General features: G+C 42.7%; 2 protein-coding genes across 3 annotated transcripts in view; both read right to left on the bottom strand.

Moving 5' to 3' along the window:
* Window positions 1-2,392: 2,392 nt before the first annotated feature.
* On the bottom strand, window positions 2,393-3,361 carry LOC129716769 (uncharacterized). Its single transcript, XM_055666607.1, has one exon. The coding sequence runs from the start codon at window positions 3,359-3,361 to the stop codon at window positions 2,393-2,395; it is 969 nt and encodes a 322-aa protein (XP_055522582.1).
* Window positions 3,362-4,574: 1,213 nt separating this feature from the next.
* LOC129717099 (gamma-aminobutyric acid receptor subunit beta-like) overlaps window positions 4,575-19,542 on the bottom strand; it is an 84,098-nt gene continuing 69,130 nt past the window's right edge. For both annotated transcript variants that reach the window (XM_055666951.1, XM_055666946.1), the window contains exons 4-9: window positions 13,946-14,013; window positions 13,493-13,880; window positions 13,174-13,289; window positions 12,728-13,115; window positions 12,442-12,660; window positions 4,575-12,372 (exon numbers count right to left, since the gene is read on the bottom strand). In XM_055666951.1, coding sequence (XP_055522926.1) covers window positions 12,200-12,372; window positions 12,442-12,660; window positions 12,728-13,115; window positions 13,174-13,289; window positions 13,493-13,880; window positions 13,946-14,013 — 1,352 coding nt within the window. In that variant the 3' untranslated portion in view covers window positions 4,575-12,199. The remainder of the gene's footprint in view (window positions 12,373-12,441; window positions 12,661-12,727; window positions 13,116-13,173; window positions 13,290-13,492; window positions 13,881-13,945; window positions 14,014-19,542) is intronic.

The raw sequence follows: 19,542 nt of genomic DNA, 5'->3' as shown, positions 1-19,542 counted from the left end.
CAGGTGCTCGCCAGCGCAGAGGACAGCTATGCTCAAAACGACGTGCAGAGATTCTAAAGAACTGTCAATAGAGTCAGAAGCAGGAATTTCCTTGTGCAGGTCATGTGTAATGACAAGGACGGCAACCTGCTTACTGATAAACCGACGGCTGCAGCCAGGTGGAAGGAGCATTTTCAGGTGCTATTGAACGATGAGAGAACCTGGATGAGCAGAGCAGGAACAGGATGACGATTTTGAGTGAGGAAAAAGCTGTGGAGCCACCAACACAGGAGGAAGTGACGAAGGCGATTAGTGATCTGAAAAACGGCAAGGCCGATGGGAAAGAAAGTATCCCGGCCGAACTTCTAAATCAGGAAGCGAGCGGCTGTTCTATGCGGTCCACCAGATAATATTAAGGATCCGGGCGGATGAACAAATGCCGAGCGAATTGTTGAAAGGCCTCATATGCCCTATCTATAAGAAAGGTCATTGACTGGATTGTTGCAACTGTCGACGCATTACGCTGCTCAACTTCGCGTATAAAGTGCCTTCAGATTGAGACCCCTAACGGAATCCTTTGTTGGCGAATACCAGGCTGTTTTTTGACAGGGGGCGTTCCACGACGGATCAAATCTTCACCTTGCGACAGATCCTCGATAAGTTCCGAGAGTACAACTTACCGACTCACCATCTGTTTGTGGATTTCAAGGCGGCATACGACTCAGTGAAAAGGAACGAGCTGCGGCAGATCATGCTGGAACACGGTTTCCCGACGAAACTACTTTAACTGAGTCATATGACGCAGGAGGGATCGAAATCATGCGTGCGGATAGCTGGCGAGACATCAGCCGCGTTCGTAAGGTTGGATGGGCTAAAGCAGGGAGATGCGCTCCCTAACTTGCTATTCAACATCACCATTGAAGGTGCAGTACGAAGAGTAAACGTGGGAAGAAACGGTAAGATCATCACGAAATTTCACATGCTAGTTGGTTTTGCGGACGACATCGATATCATCAGTACCAACCGTAGGGCCGTGGAAGAGGCCTTCGTACCTTTTAAGAGGGAAGCAGCGGGATTGGGACTTGTCATTAACTCTGCCAAAACGAAGTAAATGGTGGCTGGCAGAGAGCGTGGGAGTTTCCGTGGTGTTCGTGCTGGGGTGGAGATAGATGGGGAACGATTTGAAGTGGTTGCTGAATTCGTATATCTTGGTACGCTTGTGACAACGATATAGGCCGTGAAGTGAAACGGCGAGTTACAGCTGCGAACAGGGCTTTCTACGGACTATGTAACCAGCTAAGGTCCTGTAGTTTGCAGACTCGCACAAAATTAGCGCTGTATAGGACGCTGATACTCCTGGTGGCCCTTTACGGACATGAGGCATGGATGCTGAAGGTAACTGATCGACGAGTGCTCGGAGTTTTTGAGAGTGAAGTTAGGCGATCGATACCTGGCGGTAAATTGTAAGGTAGAGTTAACGCAGACGCATGAATCACGAGTTGTACCAGGTATACAAACATGCTGATATAGTGAAAGTAATACAGCAGGGCAGGCTTCAGTGGGCTGGACATGTAGCCAGAAAGCCTTACGAGAGAGCCGTCAAAACTATCTCCTGTAGAGAACCAGGAAGAGGCCGTCGACTCCGTGGTAGGCCTCGCACGCGGTGGATGTGCGCGGTGGAAGAAGATGCACGATCTGCTGGTTTACGAGGAGACTGTTTGATTTGTTTGATATCACAAATTTTCATATGATCATGGACAAGAAGGATGAAAAATTGTCCTTCTAAAATATGATACTTCTTACCCGATCATCGTTAAAATTTTTATAGGGAAATTATAAGCAAGAAGAAGAAACAAATCAACTCTTTTCAAACGTGAAAACTTTTATACCGATCATCGTACAAATTTCTATATTGCGCTTGTGCGTGTTTCTTTGATATTGTGTGGTCTGAACCTTCGAAACATTAAGTAACTTTATCTCAGTGAATTGATTTAGAGTGCGAGGGAAAAATATGATATACACTGAAAATATATAGTAGCGGAGATCGACCGGAATAATCGTTACAGAGGTGGGATGGCTTTCTCGGTCTTGAAGAATCAAAACGACTAAATTTTGTTCAACTTGACGTTTCGACCTTTGGTTTAGGCCTTTATCTAAGGATATTACGGATAAAAATATCATAATTACATGTAGGTACTAACTAACAACACAAAGCTTCAAACTTACACACTAGTCTGCCGTTTTTCGTTTTTTAAACATTCAACATTGATTCTTGAAGGTTTCGCGTTAATTATTTGTCAATGTATAATTTGTCTTAACTTGTCTAATGTCTAATAAATATCGGGAAAAAAATTGTTTGACTTGGCGGAAAACTAAAACTGTATCGGGTTTTCAAAATGGGGAATGAGATGCTTTATGGTTGATGTGATTGAGTATCTGTGGTGCTATAATCTGGGCTATTTGTTGGTCTGTTATTATTGAGAGTGATCTGTGATCTGCGAGAGGTGGTGTTTTGGTATGTGAGAAGAATGCCTGCGTAAGTGGTGTTGAGGTTATCTACATCTGTTCTGAAGTTAACTGTGTTTGGTGTGTTCTGGATATGACACATTTCAAGTATTGGTAGATCAGAAGCTTTGTAACTGCGGTCTATTATTTCGGTTTTGCTGAGGTTGAATCTGTGTTCATGATCGATCATGTGTTGTGTGAGAGCTGTTCGTTGTTCGCTGGGCTGGTATGGGGATGCAAGCAATTTGTTGATATTGGATTTGTGTCCACTGATTCTTGTCTTCAATTGATTTTTTGTCATCCCTATATATGATTTGGCACAATCGTTGCAGGGAATCGAATAGATAACATTGCTGTGTTGTAGTGGTTCTATTGGATCTGTCAGTGGTCCTAACAGATTTCTCGTTGTTTTGATGGTTTTTAATGCTATCTTAACTAGGGGATAGTCTTTTTTCAGGATGCTAATTAGAATGGAGCTGAGTGTCGGAATGTTGACCATAGTGCGGTAGGTAATTTCAGGAACGACGTTGTCTCCCGGTGTGCTGTTGGTGGTTGGTGTTGCAGGTGCAGTTATCGGTTGTTTGATGCTATTAGTGAGGCGGTTTATCAGAGCGGATGGATAGCTGTTGCGGCGGAGATGTTGAAAGATGATGTGTTTTTGTTGTGTTATGCTGCTGTTGGTGGTCAGACTGGTGACACGATGAATGAAGTTAGTTGCGACGTTTATCTTCATTGCGAGTGGGTGAAACGAATGGTAATTGAGCAGACGTCCAGATGCTATTGGTTTCGAATACCATTCTGTGCTGAGTGTTTGATTGGCGGAGTGAATGATTTTCGTGTCCAGGTACGGCAGGCTTCCATTGGATTCTTCTTCCATCGTGAATTGTAGGTTAGGATGAAACTCATTGAACTTGCAGAAAGTGTTTTGGGTTTCGTGTTGTGGGAGAGCTAGTATCAGATCATCTACGTACTTTTTGAGGACTGGTGGAACGAAACTGAGTTTTTTAGTTGTATTGCATAAAAGGTCCTCAACGCGATTCTAGTTCTATCGATTGCGAGAGAGCGACGACGCGCGCCTTCCAACTTAACCCCAGAGACGTACAAATGTTCACGAACTTTATTTCAATACGAAACCTGAGCGAAGGTATATGTATTGCGGCGGGTCTATCGATGCGAAAGTGATGTTGTTTCAGAAACTTCTAAATGTTCTCTACCTCATCGTGGGAAAGCAACGGATTCGGACCAAGTGTGAAGGAGTGGAACTCACGACCATCTGCTTATCAAACCGGACTCTGTAACCATGTGGCTACCAGCTCTGTTTATACGAAATCAAAAATAACAGAACACCTTCAAGTAATTACTTGTTGTTATCCACGTTCATACGAAAGTACATTCGTGAATTGGAAAAATTATGCGTAAGTTGCAATTCTATTCTATAACTTGCAATACGAATGTTCTATAAAATCAACAAAAGTGCTGTACAGTCTACGAAATCCATGTTCATGAAATGCGCGTGAGTGGAATAACGAAAAAATATTTGCAGTGTATTTCTTTAATGGGTATTTCTTTAATGAGTATTAAATATGAAGGTACATACTTCCGTCAGAACTGTCAAAATGGTTGCAGATCTCTATTCGTAACGCAATCAATCGTACAATACGCCATCAATCGTACAAACAAACGCTGCATAATGTAAATAGTACGAAAAATTTGTAAGCTTACGCAATAACATGTACATTATACGAAATCAAAAATAACAGAACACAAAAATTTCGTTCAAGTAAATACTCGTGCTCCCGTTTTTTTTATTCGTTGTTATCCACGTTCGTATGGAAGTACATTCGTGAATTGTACAAATTATGCGTAAAGTTGCAATTCTATTCGATAACTTGCAGTACGAATGTTCTATACATCCAGCAAAAGTGCTATACAATCTACGAATTTCATGTTTACGAAATGTGCGTGCAGAAAATAACGAAAAAATATTTTCAGTGTAGTAATGATTGATCACAATAAAAAGTTTGTCTAGCACAGCTGTACTTAACGATAACAGAAGATTTCTTTCGACAACCAGAACTCCAATTGCCCAATTTCATAAAATCCAATCATTTCATTTTATTGTAATTCACAATACGATTAAAACTATACTTCTCATTTTTTATATACCTTGTTTTTATTTTGTATCTGTTTGCTTTAATTCTTCCTATCGCATTTAGTGTTTAGTTGACATGGTTTTGTTTCGTTCACAGCGGTTCGTAAGTTAGGTTTTCGGAAGCAACACTAGCGATTTTGCGTATCATCATCAACCTCAACTCATCCTGAAAACTTGCCCGTAGCTGAACCGAACTAAACCGAATTAGTTCATGTTTGCATGATCGATTCTCTTCGAATTTGGTGCGTTTAATTGCTATTTTTTTAAAGGACTACTACAACGTTCATTTGGCTATTTAGGTAGGTATGTTCCATAATATCTTCGAATTTTTTGCTCCGTTGAACACTTGCTTATTTTCCGCTGGTATTAGTAGATAATTATTTGTTGTGTCTCGTTTATTCTTCACTTTAACTGTAGTTTGTTTGTGATGAGAATTGGTTCCATTTTAAAGTTCGCATTTTAAAGTGTTTTTTTTTTCTTTCTTCGGCTAAATGCAATTCCGTATAGATGTGACGTGTTTCATGGACTGAGCGAACACACGACTGACTACATTTTTTGAACATAACATAAAACTTTTCGCCTCATTAATATAATGGGGTTTTGTCTGCGATTGGGCAGCAATTGAATGTTGATTAACAATGAGACAGTAAAACCGTGGAATTTAACACCTAACGCCAATTCTACTGTGATGAAGTTTTTTTGTTGGTTGTTAATTTCCTATTAGATTCTCTTCCATTGTACAAAACAAATGTTGGAATACTCTAACCATCAGAGTGTTAACGTAATTAAACTTTAACAGGGAAATGTTCAAATCTAGAAAATCTAGGGAAATGTTCGTTTATGTGGAATTCGTGGATTATAATCTGATACTCTTCAACAATGAATTATATATAATAATGTATCCAGCAATTGAATGAACCATAACGCTGGCCTACCGTTGGCAGGAGGCACTCGCTACATTATGGCCCCTACTAAGTTGGATAGAGCTTGAATTTGTTTTTCTCTGGTGTATCTGAATTGTACATGAAACTTATTGACAGTCACAGTCGGAGTCAGCCTAAAATCAGCAGCCATCATCACTGGACCGACGACGCCGTCATGTCCACATTAGTGAGAGTATCGTAACGATATATTATAGCTAGTAATGTACACTCTAGTAGTAGGTAATGTATATTCATATATTTGTGTTGTCTCATTTTTGATCACAATTAATACTTTACATTTTTTGCTCGATTTTGTGATTGACTGTTCAATTACTTCAACCATATGGACTGCATTGGAAACAATTTCGTTCGTAATCAGGATTCCCCCATCAGCATTGAAAATTTGATAAGGATTTGGCTGTTTTACTTAACGCATACAAAACAAAATGTGCGGAAAAAAGCAAATCTTTTTCTACCGTCTTTTTGCTTGTTTGCTTACATTAACTTACCTACGGTAATTAATAATAATTTCATTTGGCATAGCTTCTTATGTTTCGTTACCAGTAAGTCTATGTAACTCGAGTATACCAAAACAAAGAGGGCGCTCCAGAATCATTTTCAGAGTTTTTCAGAGTATAACGTAGGGAAGTGTTTTTTGTACTTCATACACTCTCTGGTAACTCACAGTTAGCTACCACTCGCGTTTTGGTGATTGACCCGCCACACACGTTGTAGCTCCAGGGCTACCTGGGAGGAGGGTGTACAAACCACACTCCAAATATCCAGGTATTCGCAAATCTTCCGTGCTAAGTGTCCGGAGTAGTATCTGGCCCGCTCACTACCATCATGTGGCTCCTCGCACACAAAAAGCAAGGGCATGCGAGGAAGACGTGCTTAGTGGTCTCCTCCATATCCACGCTTTCGAGACACATGGGGACCCAGCTTGACCGAACCTGTGCAAATATTGCCTGCAGCAATCATGGCCTTACAGGATTTTTGTCACATCTTTATGGCCCCTCCCGATCCTTCCGGATACCTCCGGAGTAAGTCGGTGCGTCCATCTACGTTTCGCGAAATTGGACAATTCTTGGCGTTAACTATAACCCCCAAGAGTTTCAAAGATCGCTTCGAGGTGATAGGGCAGTCTCCGATACTGACTACCGCTTGTTGCTTTAATTTACGGTTATTCCCAACCGTAAGACAGAGGACTTATGATGCGCTAACCCTAATTTCCTGGACTGCGTCCAGTCCCAAACCTTGCGTGTGCAGTGCGCGGCCCGAAATTCGACCTCTCCGATCGTGTCGCCGTTGACCTCCAGCGTTATGTCGTATGGCATTTCGCAACACCGGGTCCAGGATAGAATTTCCGGTGATTGGGACACACCTCTGACTCTCCTCCGTATTGTAAAGTTTTTGTTAAGTATTCCGGAACTGTTTTAAAAAAATTTTGTACAACGACACTGGTACATAAATGCCTCTAAATGCGAACGCTTTGGAGTCCCAGCTAGCGCATTGAACACATTCTACGCGTCAATCGTGGAGATTGCACAACAGCGAATGTCCCTTCTCTTGCACTAAACTACCACCTGCGCCTTCTTGATGATGGTAAGAATAGCATCCAGCGCAGACCTAGCTTTCCGAAAACCGAACTGGTTACTTGTCAAACCGTCTACACCCTCTGTGTTCTTCACATTATCCTCTGTGTTCAGGATAATCCTCTCAAGCACCTTGCCGGCAGTGTTCAGCAGACAGATGGGTCTATATACCAATGGATTCCCTGGCGGCTTCCAAGCTTTCGGCAATAGGACCAGTTAGTCAGAGTCAGTCATCCAGATACTTTTGAATGGCTACCTGGAACACCTCGAGGCCAATTTTATGGCCGTCTTGTGGTTTAAGATTTTATCCAGTCTCGGGGCGTTGCTCACATTTAACGAGTTGTCGACCACGATGAGTTCCTCATTCGTAACCCTTCGCCTCCTCTTCAGCCTCGGCACGACTACTGTAGCTCACAAGTTCGATATTCGGCATGGCGGTCTGTGTCTGAGAATGTTGGAACGCCGGAGGGCTGGGACTCGGATCATGGCATGGAAAGTGTTCCTCGATGATACACTCCAGCATCGCTGGTGATCGCTGAGGCTCCAATACGCCTTTGGTCTCGACTATTATGATTCTGTAAGCGTGAGCGTAAGCATGAAGGTGGTGAAGGGGGGTTGAGTCTGCATTACTTATTGTTACATAAGGGGAAGGGGGAATTGAGACAGTTACGTAACTGTGATGTTTGCTCAAAATTGAAAGTTTGAAGGGGGGGGGAGAGGTCAGGTTGTTAACAAACAATATCGCACGCTAGCTTGGAGAGCTAATAGCGGTCTCGATCAACTAGATTAGCTGAGAGAATTCGTTATCGATATTGTTTTTGGCACATTGCGCATGTTGTAGGACAAGTACAACGATACACCGTGCCCCAGTTCTGAGTCGAGAAAATTTCCAGCTCGAAAAGATCCTCGACCTGATCGGGAATCTAACCCAATTTCACAACTATGTGGAAGAGTTTTATATTTCGGGGCCTACTTGAGACCATGCAAGGACTTCTGTGACTGGCAAACTGCATCAGGGTCCACTGTGATCTGACCCTCCTCCGTGTCGTAAACAAGTACTCGATTCTGGAAATAATTTTCCAGAATCTTGTACAGCGACACCGGTATATGGATGCTCCTGAGCGCGAGCGCTATGGAGTCCCAACAGGCACTATTGAACGCATTATTCACGTCGAGCGTGACGATTGCGCAGTAGCGTATTCCCCTTTTCTTGCGTTGGATTGCTACCTCCGCCGTCTTGATGACGGAATAGATTGCATCCAGCGTGGACGTGCCCTTCCGGAAGCCGAACTGGTAACTTGCCAGACCGTGTACACCCTCCGTGTACCTCACCAGTCTGTTGAGGATGATCCTCTCAAGCACCTTGCCCGCGGTGTCCAGCAGGAAAATCGTCACTTGGAGTACACCATGCAGAAAAACCCATCTGCACATACTTCTGGTGTATGACTAGTCCTCTTCGTGACTGCTAAAGTGGTTCGTATTGACGTCTGCTTGTCTTCTGGTGCAGAGATTTCGTGATAACCGAAACCAGGTTTCTAGAGGGACCCTTTCACATATTCCCTCATGCAGACTGCAAGGGCTTCTCTTCGCTGGAAGCTACACCATCCGCTACATAGATTCCAGTTTATCACGGACAACCGACAGTCAGTGATCCCTGTCGTCTCTGCTCTAGAGTTTGCCTTTGGGTGATACAATATTTTTATTTATCGCTTATTTTCCGTCGATCTAGTTCTGCCGTTGTATCAATTACTAACGTCCGGGGAGGTGACTCCACCCAGGACCCTGACGCCGGTCCGTTAATCAACGGGTCGTAATGCCAACGGTTTACTTGCACATGCGATGGAAGCCGTGATCCCAGAGAATTTTTGCAGAATAACTCTCGGTGTCGGTTGGGATTGAATCTAGACCAGTCGAGTTGGTTGTGAATGGGCACGACACCCCACAACCATCGACAACTATGTCGACGTTGGTATTCGAATGCAGGCCACCAGCGGGAGTCTGCACTCTCTTTCGCTTCGTCTTGCGTTGATTCCAGGTAATCTCCATTTGATTGTTGCGGAGGTAGCCCTTCAGGGTTTGTTCCTTACGATGTTCCTTCATGCAATTCTTCGTCAGAAACTTCATCTTAGGATTCTTCAATGGCGACTCAAGGTGGCAGGCATCCCGACTTTTCGTTACCTGCCCCTCTCTGGAATATAAAAGATGGTCATATCGTGTTTCGCAAGGTTGTTCAGTGCTTGTTGACCTGCATGACCCATACGACTTACTTATCACAGCTACGCTATTGGCTTGCTCAAAGAAACGACATCCAAAGTCAGCAAGTACAAATTACGCCACACCGATCAGTTCACCGTCCATCTTGAACTCCGCATGGTCCTGACCATCAGAGCAGTAAATACCATCTTGTGAAAGCTTTTTGACCGAGAGCAAGTTTTCCCAAAGATATGGCAGCAGTACTACGTTCTGGATGATAAATTCAACTCTTTTGTTAGACATACCTTTGACTTCTTCAGCATATTTTCCGACCAGTGTCACGGCATTCTTGGCCCCATCGATGATGGAAGGATCTTCCAGCTTCCGCATGGACCACAGAAGGCTTTCATCCTTCGCGAGATGATCACTGCATCCTGAGTCTAGGCAAAACTGGATTTTCTTAGTTACAAACATTTTCTGGCCACCATTCACCATGAACACGACTGCCTTCTTATCTACTGCCGCTATAGCATTGCATTCTGGTTTCTTCGAATGCCAGTTTTTGCCACAGTGATGGCACTTGCTGGTTAACTTTTTTTGCTACTTTTTTCACCTCCGACGAACACCACACCACTGAAGTAATCCTCTCCTCAGCCAACAGCCGCCGTTTGATCGTACTGCGTCTCTTGATCATCGATGTCACGTGATGCAAGAATAATTAAGCTACCAATCCACCTTCTTTTATTCTCGTTCCTGCGATCTTGAATTGCTGTACAAGATCATCAAATGGAATTAGCTCGCATGGAGATTACTTTCTACTGCGTAACTACTTTCTTGGCAACGTTTGGTTTGTAACGAATTGTTCACAAAGGTTTCTTCTAGAGCCTTTCACATTGCAGCTGTTGTTTGCTTCTGCCGAATAAGTATTTCACTCATCCTATGAATTCTATGAGACAATGAGAATTTACTTAGCTTTTCTGTCGGTTTCATTGCATTTCGTGAGAGCATCGCCTTCCTTAGAAGCTGGTTCTGTCAGCACAGACGAAACTTCAACTGCATCCAAGTGAAGCTTTACCCAGAAAAACTAATTTTCGAATTTGTGAGGGGAGGTGGTTATGTTAACGTTTAGTTTTATGCACCTTCATCGAATTTGATCATTACTTTGATAACCGTAAAAAGTCAGATGAACCCCCGGCTAAGAAGCACTGAAATAATGCAATTTTGCATCTTTCCTGATACATTATTCAGCGTTGAAAACGAATCGTATACAAAAAATCACGTTCTTTCTTGTACAAGTTACAATACCCGTCAACGTGGTGTTACATTTCTTGTTCGTTTGGCTCAGATTTTTACAGTTGGTTTAGCTCACAACACTCTCACTGCTCATTTTCTAACAAAAACACATTTAATCAGCTGAACTGCCGATCTGTCAAACCGGTACAGTGCTGCTAGTTTTGATGTTGTTAAAGACTGATAAAAATAGTCAATTTTCATCTCTGTAGCTTTATAGTGCCACTTATACCAAGAACAAACTATGTAAAATTTCATTTTTCGACATGGTTATTATCTCAAACACTCTCTTTTTTATTTTTTAACTCTCAATAGTCTACCGAACTACAAGATTACCGCTTATAAATGAAAAGGCATTACAATTTTCTAGAGACGATTGCCAAATCATTAAAAAGCGAATATGGGTTTTTTGATTGACATGAGTTTTTTACTATCAAACAGCTCCTAATAAGTCTCTTTTGCGGTTGACACGATGAAGTTTAGGGTGAAACGAATATAAAAAAGAAATAATTTATTATATACGAAACTTCGAATCCGTTTGATTTCCATAGAGTGGTTAGTGTGTATTTTCAACAGTAAGAGAGTAAGAGTTGTTACTCAATTGCTTTTAGGGTAGCAAATTTGTTACAAAAATGAACATTTTTAGTTTGGCCTTCAAGGTAACAAGTAAAAATTTTGCGTGATACGTTAAACAGCGTGAGGGCTAAAATTAGCGTTGCTAGTTAACGAATTAGTGATTATCACTGGACCTCACACTTTTAAATCAAACAAAAAAATATTGGGACGGGAATACATAAATCTCTCTAAACCTGTTGGCGAAGATTTGCCCAATCTGGGTTCCATTTTAGATCAAAATTGTTTCCATTACTAGTTGCTCTACAGTAAACTCGTCAACACCAAAACGGAACAAAATCGTTCTGCTTTTGTGGTTCCTAACGCCACTCGAAATTATCTGTTTTCTGCTGTCGTTTCTTCCCCCAACCTCTTGGTAACAATCTACTTCTTACGGATAAGAAATGAGCTGCTATGACTTTGAGCCTCGCGTTCGGCGATATAAATTCTGTTTCAATTTCAACACTACAACTGATAATTTGTTTGCTCTTCGTGTAAATCTAATGCTTATAAAACTGCTACTAATATTGACGGATGCTGGTTGCGCGGCCACGCTCATGTCACAATTATTCGTTTTCTCCATGTTTCATTAAAATTTTGTTCGATTCTAATAATCTTAGTGAGTGTTTTATGGTTTATCGGTTTTATCTGTTAACGTGTACATGCTCGACTGTTTCGTGTTCGGATTTTGAACTAACCGGATGCCAAATAACTACCTATGCTGCTGCTGGAGGCTCGCGAGAACTCAACATGCGTGGAGGTTGCTCCTACGATGGACCCTACACTGTTTCGAACTATCCTAGGGGTGATTCCCAGGTGATGGAGGTCGCACACAACGCACGCTCACACGCTCTTGCTACACACTGACGGAGGTGGCTCTAGTTCTCACCGCTGCTACCATTGAAGTTGCTACTGGCGTTACCTTACGTGTCCGGTTAGTTCACAGAAGGTCACTCCAGAACGTAGAAAATCCAGTAGCCGGCGTTGAACGCTGCGAAGCTCACCGGAAAGATAACCCGGGAGTACTTATCGATCACGTTCACGTCCTTGATCTTCGGAATGGACGCCTTGATGACCGAGGCTCCGCGTCTGATTGCGTGCAGCATTTTGGGACGATTGTGACCTGGTCAGTGGGAAAGTTGTTTGTTTGGAATATGTTTCAATTTTTGTAATGATGCTGGGTTTTTCTTACCTCGATTACCCCGATAGCGTAACCCACTAGACCGCGAGGAACCGTAAGGTCGCGCAATTCGAAAGCTAGGAGGGAACTTGGCCAAATCTACGGCATCGCCACCCGTCGTCGAGGTGGTATTTGAGTAATGTCTATTCCGCAGCGAAGCGATCGGACTCATCCGAACGTCTTGCAGTTCTATGATGTCTTCTGAAGAACATCCACTGTTGTCATGTTTACCTACGAATCGTAAAAAACAAGTTTTTAACAAACTCGTAATTGCTTACTTTAGACAGTGAACAATTACGCGAAAGTTTTTTCTCTGCTTCCTTGTTCTTTTTACTTTTCTTCTTGGCCCTTGCACCCCAGTAGGTGTAGTTGACGGCGGCGTACTCCAGCAGGGCAGCAAACACAAACACGAAGCACATCACCAGATAGATGTCGATGGCCTTGACGTAGCTGATCCGGGGCAGCGAACTGCGCACCCCCGTGCTGATGGTGGTCATCGTCAGCACCGTTGTGATGCCAAGCGCCACTCTGGCTGAGGTCGCTTCATGATTTATCCAGAACGATACCCAGGAGAGCATCACTATCAGAATGCTGGGTAGGTACGTTTGGAACACGAAGTACCCGATGTTCCGCTGCAGCTTGAACGACAGTGACAACCGTTGGTACACTCCGGTGGCTAATTTCTCCTGCAAGCATATGTCAAAGTTGTAAATTAATCGGCATGTACGGAATGTAGGTACTCACTTTTCTATCGTTAGTTTCGTAACCTATTATGGTGAACTGTGGCAGTTCTGCTTCCTCCACACCGCGAATCGGTGTCGAGCGCCAGTACATTACCACATCCGAAACGGTGTAACCATCTGTGGAAAAGGTTGAGATTTTCATAATAAGTCTTCATTAAAAACTTTGCTAGTAGAAACACGAAAAGCATCATTATCAACCACCAGCCTGCCCAACTTTATCGAACGAAACGCCAACACAAGTAGTGGCATATTGTCCATTCAGTCAACTGTCAGATGCAAAAACCCTCCCACCACAACACCCAAAGCCAGTCAGTACTCACAGCTTTCGATTTCCACGGTGCAGTTTTGCGAATCGAGCGGATAGTAGTGCAGGTCCATCATGCAGGCCAGCGTCGTGGTGAACCGCATCCCATAGGTGACGGCCCCGTCGCCGGCCAGCCGCACCAGCTTGTTCCGCTCGGTGACGTCATGCAGGAAGCTGTTCTTATCGTTGGCGAAGAACGTATCCGGCACCCAAATCTTCTCGGCGAAATCTCCGGAAAGCGTGATGACGTCGTTCGCTCCATCGTCCTCAATCATGATGTCGCCGTTCTGATCGTACTGATTGCCTCCGCCGGTGCCACCCACGCCGCCCCAGATCGAGTACGCGTTGAACGCTAATCGTTCGTCTTTCCAGTACTGATTTAGGTACATTGTTATCGTGTAATCCTGGGAGAGAGGGGCGAAAGTGAATAATGAATGTTGAATCGGCTGAAGGATAAAAAGCATCTTACCATATTAACTTCTGAAATTGCATCAAAACTAGCTATTGTTAGGTCCATTCCTACTGTTAAGGGTTCGCCTGAAAATATATAGAGAGCGAAAGATACTCATATTGATGCAGTTCAATCGCGTGAATTGAAACGTTATCGACCGTTGACCGATCGAACTTTCGTGATTGGTAAAATGCATTTTCGTGACCTGTTCATCTCGAATTTGGTTACGAAATTCGATTACCATCGACTGCGCCAGTTGAATGACAGCCACAAGAGTCATCCTCACTGCAGATAACTCCTGCAGCTTCATTATCCTTCCAATACATTTGTTGCTAATTTTTTCTTCTCGATGTTATGGTTCACGTGCTTCAGTTTAATGAAGCTAGTTGCACTTATTGCTGTTCTGATGCATCAGGAAAGTGAAAAGAGAGCATTTCAAGCATCCAACACGAGTTGTATGGGGTTATAGAGAAAAATCAATTGAATATTGCACCATACTTCAAGCCATCATAAATTTTTTTACACTCAATAAAATATTAGAAGCTTTTCGAATTTTCGCAATCCGATTTAGTTATTCAAAGCTACAATTTCACTTCAAACTATTTACATGTATTTATCAAATTTAGAGAGCCAACGAAGAATTTACTTCGATTAAGCTTACATTAAAACGGCTGGAATGTCTATAAGGCTTCACAAGTTTCGACGCAAAGTATTTAAGGGGTTATATACCTTTTTAGTTTTGAAAAAATCGATTTCTTTTATTGCATTATCTTAACTACAGCATCTTGAGAATATTTTTACAATTTTCATAAAAATCTGAGCAATAGGGAGAAAGTTAGAGCGATTTGCAACACGCCTCGTTACGGCCGCATAAGCTAAATTTGAAACTTTAAACGCGATTATCTCGGAATAGTGTTTTTCGAAAAATGACTTTGCCGTGATCCTGACTGCGGGAAAACTACTAAACCGATTTCCTTCATCTTTTTTTTTTTTTAATTTTCGTTATTAAATTCGCTGGCCTTGAACGATTACTTTTTGAAACATACAGTTACATTTTGCCGCAAAAAAATTTTTACGCAATTTTTAGCGCCCAAAACGTGCATTCTTTGGGAAAAACGCACGTCATAAAAGCAATCGTTCAAGGACACGGCACACTTCTAATCTGATGAAAAAATATGAATTTCTTGACTTCAGTTGACCCGCTGAGTCTCTATCAGGATCACCACAAGCCTCTGCGAAAAAAAGGCGTTTCGGGGAAAATCAAAACGTAATTTTTTGTTATTGATAAACTCTACTTTCAGAAAAATACCACTTTGATGCAATATAAATGGTGCTATGCACTTAAAAATAAATTCAAACTTCCCTCATTTTTCTCGACCAAAAAGGTATGTAACCCCTTAAATTAAATGCCGTGAAAAAAGAGATATGCGAATTTACGTAACAAGTTTGTAGAAAAATGGTGTAAATAAAAGTATTTATGTTTTCTCGTGTATGTAACGAAATAAGAAACCAATATGTCAAAATAATCACCACTCCAATCAAACACAATCTGATCGAAAAACCTTGTTTAACCACGTCGCAAGCGAATTAAATAGAATAAGCGTGTCGCTCTATTTCAGTATCTGTTCAATATTACGTGAAATGTGACTAAGAGAACTCCCGTTTTGGTGTGACATCTACCGTAACGGTGAACGCTTTGTCGGCTATCTACCGATCAGATGTTGCACTTGCGTAAATTGTTACATATCAAGCAACAACGTATGCAATGATCCATGTAACATTTTTGCAACAAAGTATGCTATGTCAACCAGGTTTAAACACGAAAAACATCTTTTTTGTCTTGAGATTTCCGCGTTTTTCTTGAGCGTACGATGTTGGTTGTTCCTCATTCATAAAGTTTCTAATCACCAATTTGCATGCAAAAAATGACTCGTATACAAGGATCAAGGCGGGTTCCTCACGATTCAGCTAAATGTTGATGGTTGACGGCGATACCTCACCTGTCATGAATACGTTTTTACCAAATAGATGGTTCCCATACGTGCGATAACCATAAGCGACGTTAGCCATATTTATATTTATATTTATATTATATATGGATGCCAGCCATAATATACGAATGTCATGACCCACTGATACCCGAAAGGAGCAACGGTACCATGGGTTGTATTTTTACGGCCCAAAGTGAAAGCATTGAACATAATTCAAATTTGGAAGGATCTGAAGATTTCTGCTTGATGATTGCTCCGATGAGTCTGATTCTGACGATTCAGTTGCTTTCGTTGGACTGGGAAGTTGGAATATAAAAAAAACTCTTTTCTTCCAAACTTCCTGGAAGTGGATAGAAAAAATCCACATCTGAATTGGCAATTACTTTGATGAACAAAAAGTGCTGTTGAAAATCTGAAGTAAACTTGTCAGGGATTGGAGGCGTCTTGATTGCGGTAAAGAATCATCTTCGTTGTGAGTAGATCTCTCTGACGGATTGTTCACGTTTTGAGTAGGTCACGGTTCGCATAAAGTTGGTACAATGTTCGCTCCCCATGATATGTATGCCAATGCAGCCAAGAATCTTTGAAGCCGCGTTTTCCTAACCGATATCGTATTGATGTTGGATGGCTTTAATCTTCCTAATTTGAGATGGCAATTGGACGACAAGGTGAACGGCTACATTTCTTCAAATATAAAAAAAACTTTTTCTTGACACGATGTTCACATGTGGTTTCCATTAAGTCAATTGTTCCGCTAGCATTAACCCTTTCCCGCTCATGGTGACTCTAGAGCACCAAGAATTATAAGCATCATATCTTGACATAAAATAGTTTGTTGTGCTTACGATTGTTCCATAAACTTTTAGATGCTGCCTCAGAGCATCACTGGGCATTTTCTTCAAAATACTACAGTTGACAGTAATTTCAGTTCGTCTACAAAGTGTTCAGCTTGAATTGTCTCGTGAAGCTATAAATTTTAATGTTGAACCTTGTGAGCGGGAGAGGGTTAATGGAATTCTCCTCGATCACGCATACACGAGTTCACCAGAGCACCTGGACCTAACTAAATCTCCCACGCCACTGTCACGGCTTGATCCCATGACAACATCCCCAACATGTAAACCATGACAATTTTATCATGCTTGATGACTATTTAGACAATTTTAGTTTCGCCTTTATTGCGGAGTGAAGTTTACCATCGATAACCTTGACTCAAAGAAGCACCTGGAACTGATGGTATTCCACTGCTGCTCCTGAAAAAATGCTGTGCAGAACTATCAGCTCCAATTGCATCATTGTTCAACCGATCGCCACGTAAAAGGACGTAACCGGTTGTTAAATTAATTAAACAATGAAGTCCACTCTAAAAGTTGTTCTTTAGCACCAAGCATCCAACTCTTCTAGTTTAGCTGCTATTTTACTTTAAAAACAATAAGCTGCGCCTTCATTTAGTGTAGTTAAACGCTCGACATAAACGATATAAACCGTCGGGGTTAACAACATAACATAAACAGAATTTCTTACTACTTTATCGCAAACTATTACAAGTTCAAATTCAAATCAAATCAGATGAGGCCGTCACAATTTTCATTTTATGTAAACCTTCCCCCTCCCTTCCTTCAAAATCTTGAAAATAGGGAGCGGGAAGAACAAATAGTTCAAGCCGTTCTGTTAATGTTGTGGTTTTTCGTCAGCGTTTTATAATTTAGCAACAAACAAGTCCAGTGCCAGCCAGAGTGACGTCAAAAGCCAAGCAAAAATGATTAATAATAATAAAAAAGTGTTATTTTTTGACATTTATTTGAGCGCAGGTTACAAACGTCGTAACTTGCATACAAACTTTTATCGAAAGTAGGTATTGCTTGTTTTTCGTCTCACTGTTATTTATTTTTCGCCCCTCCTCTTTTTGGTTAACTTTGACAACCTTGGGCATATAAAGAGTTTAAAATTTGTATCAGCCTAAGTATTTTACAGGAAAGAGGAAAACACAAAAAATCATGTTAGGTGCCATTGTTCGAACAATCTCTCTAATGGAACTGAAAGATTGAAGTTTTTCAATGTCGCAGTTACCAATTACCAAAATCTTTCTCTTTTTTTCAATGATACAAGCCTACATGGCGGAAACAAGTAATGGCGACTGTTATATAAACCCCAAAAATACTCTTCGGGAATTTAAGCGAAATATGAACGGTTCGAGCCTCTTATCCAGCCAGTGCTATCCTCCACGCGGTGCCAGCTGGGATACGAGTAACCAAGGGAAGATCGGGTGACCAACCCCGGTGGGAACTTGGTCGTATGCTGACAGGGAAGGAGGGCTCTCTTGAGTTTCCGAGCGTCTGACCTCCATGTTAGGAGCGGCTCAAAACGGCGTCTGTTCTCCAGGTTAGGAGCAGCCGACTACCGTCCTCGTGCCAACGTGGGACTCTAAACAGTGTTGTGCACGATGGTCCTGCGGCGAAACAGGGGGTTGGTGCGCAGGCCTTACAAGCCGCCAACATAAAACACTCACAAGTAATGAACGAGGAACAAAGAAATTCGGACTGGAACAATCGGCACAGACCCATGCGGCGAAAACGGACTAACGATTGGAACCTCGGGACAAGGAACTGCCGGTCTCTCAATTTCCAAGGGAGCACACGAGTGCTTTCCGAAGTATTAAAATCCCGCAGACACGAGTGCTTTCCGAAGTATTAAAATCCCGCAGATTCGACGTCGTAGCGCTGCAGGAGGTGGGCTCAATGGTACGTACGTTTTGGGATGGTCATGCCATCTACCAGAGCTGCGGCAACACGCATGAGCTGGGGACAGCTTTTATGGTGATGGGCGAGATGCGGAAACGGGTGATTAGGTGGTGGCCAATCAGTCCTCGAATGTGCAGGTTGAGAATCAAGGGCCGTTTCTTCAACATCAGCATCATAAACGTGCACAGCCCTCACCTCAGAAGTACCGAAGACGACAAGGATGAATTCTACGCGCAGTTGGAGCGTGAGTACGACCGCTGCCCAAAACATGATATTAAGATCGTCATCGGGGATCTCAACGCTCAGGTCGGCAAGGAGGAGGAATACAAACCTGTGATTGGAAGGTTCAGCGCGCACCAGCTGACCAACGAAATGGGCCTAAGACTCATCGACTTTGCCGCCTCCAAGAACATGGCCGTACGTAGTACCTGCTTCCAGCATAACCTGGAGGTTACCAAATCAGACAGAAACACAGATCGACCACGTTCTGATTGACTATCGGTACTTCTCAGACATCATCGACGTCAGATTCTATAGGAGCGCTAACGTCGACTCGGACCACTACCTGGTGCTGATTAAGATGCGCCCAAAACTCTCCGTTGTCAACAACATTCGGTACCGACGCCCGCCTCGGTTAGATCTCGCGCGACTGAAGCAGCCTAACGTCACCGAAAATTACGCTCGAAGCTGTGCTGCCGGAAAAGGACCAGCTGGAGGAAGCTCCTCTCGAGGACTGTTGGAACACCATCAGAACAGCCATCAACAGCGTAGCGGAGAACGTCTTCGGGCATGTGGGACGAACCCAACGAAAAGAGTGGTTCGACGACAAATGTAGGAGGGTGATGGATGAAGAGAACGCTGCGCGGGCGGCGAAGATGCGCAG

The sequence above is a fragment of the Wyeomyia smithii genome, chromosome 1 (assembly GCF_029784165.1).
Source record: "Wyeomyia smithii strain HCP4-BCI-WySm-NY-G18 chromosome 1, ASM2978416v1, whole genome shotgun sequence".
NCBI lineage: Eukaryota > Metazoa > Arthropoda > Insecta > Diptera > Culicidae > Wyeomyia > Wyeomyia smithii.
The sequence above is the reverse complement of the archived record's forward strand: the minus strand, read 5'-3'. Positions and strand labels throughout refer to the sequence as shown.

Coding starts and splice junctions, on each gene's coding strand:
- LOC129716769 (XM_055666607.1), bottom strand. CDS start 3,361: ATGGAAGAAGAATCCAATGGAAGCCTGCCGTACCTGGACACGAAAATC.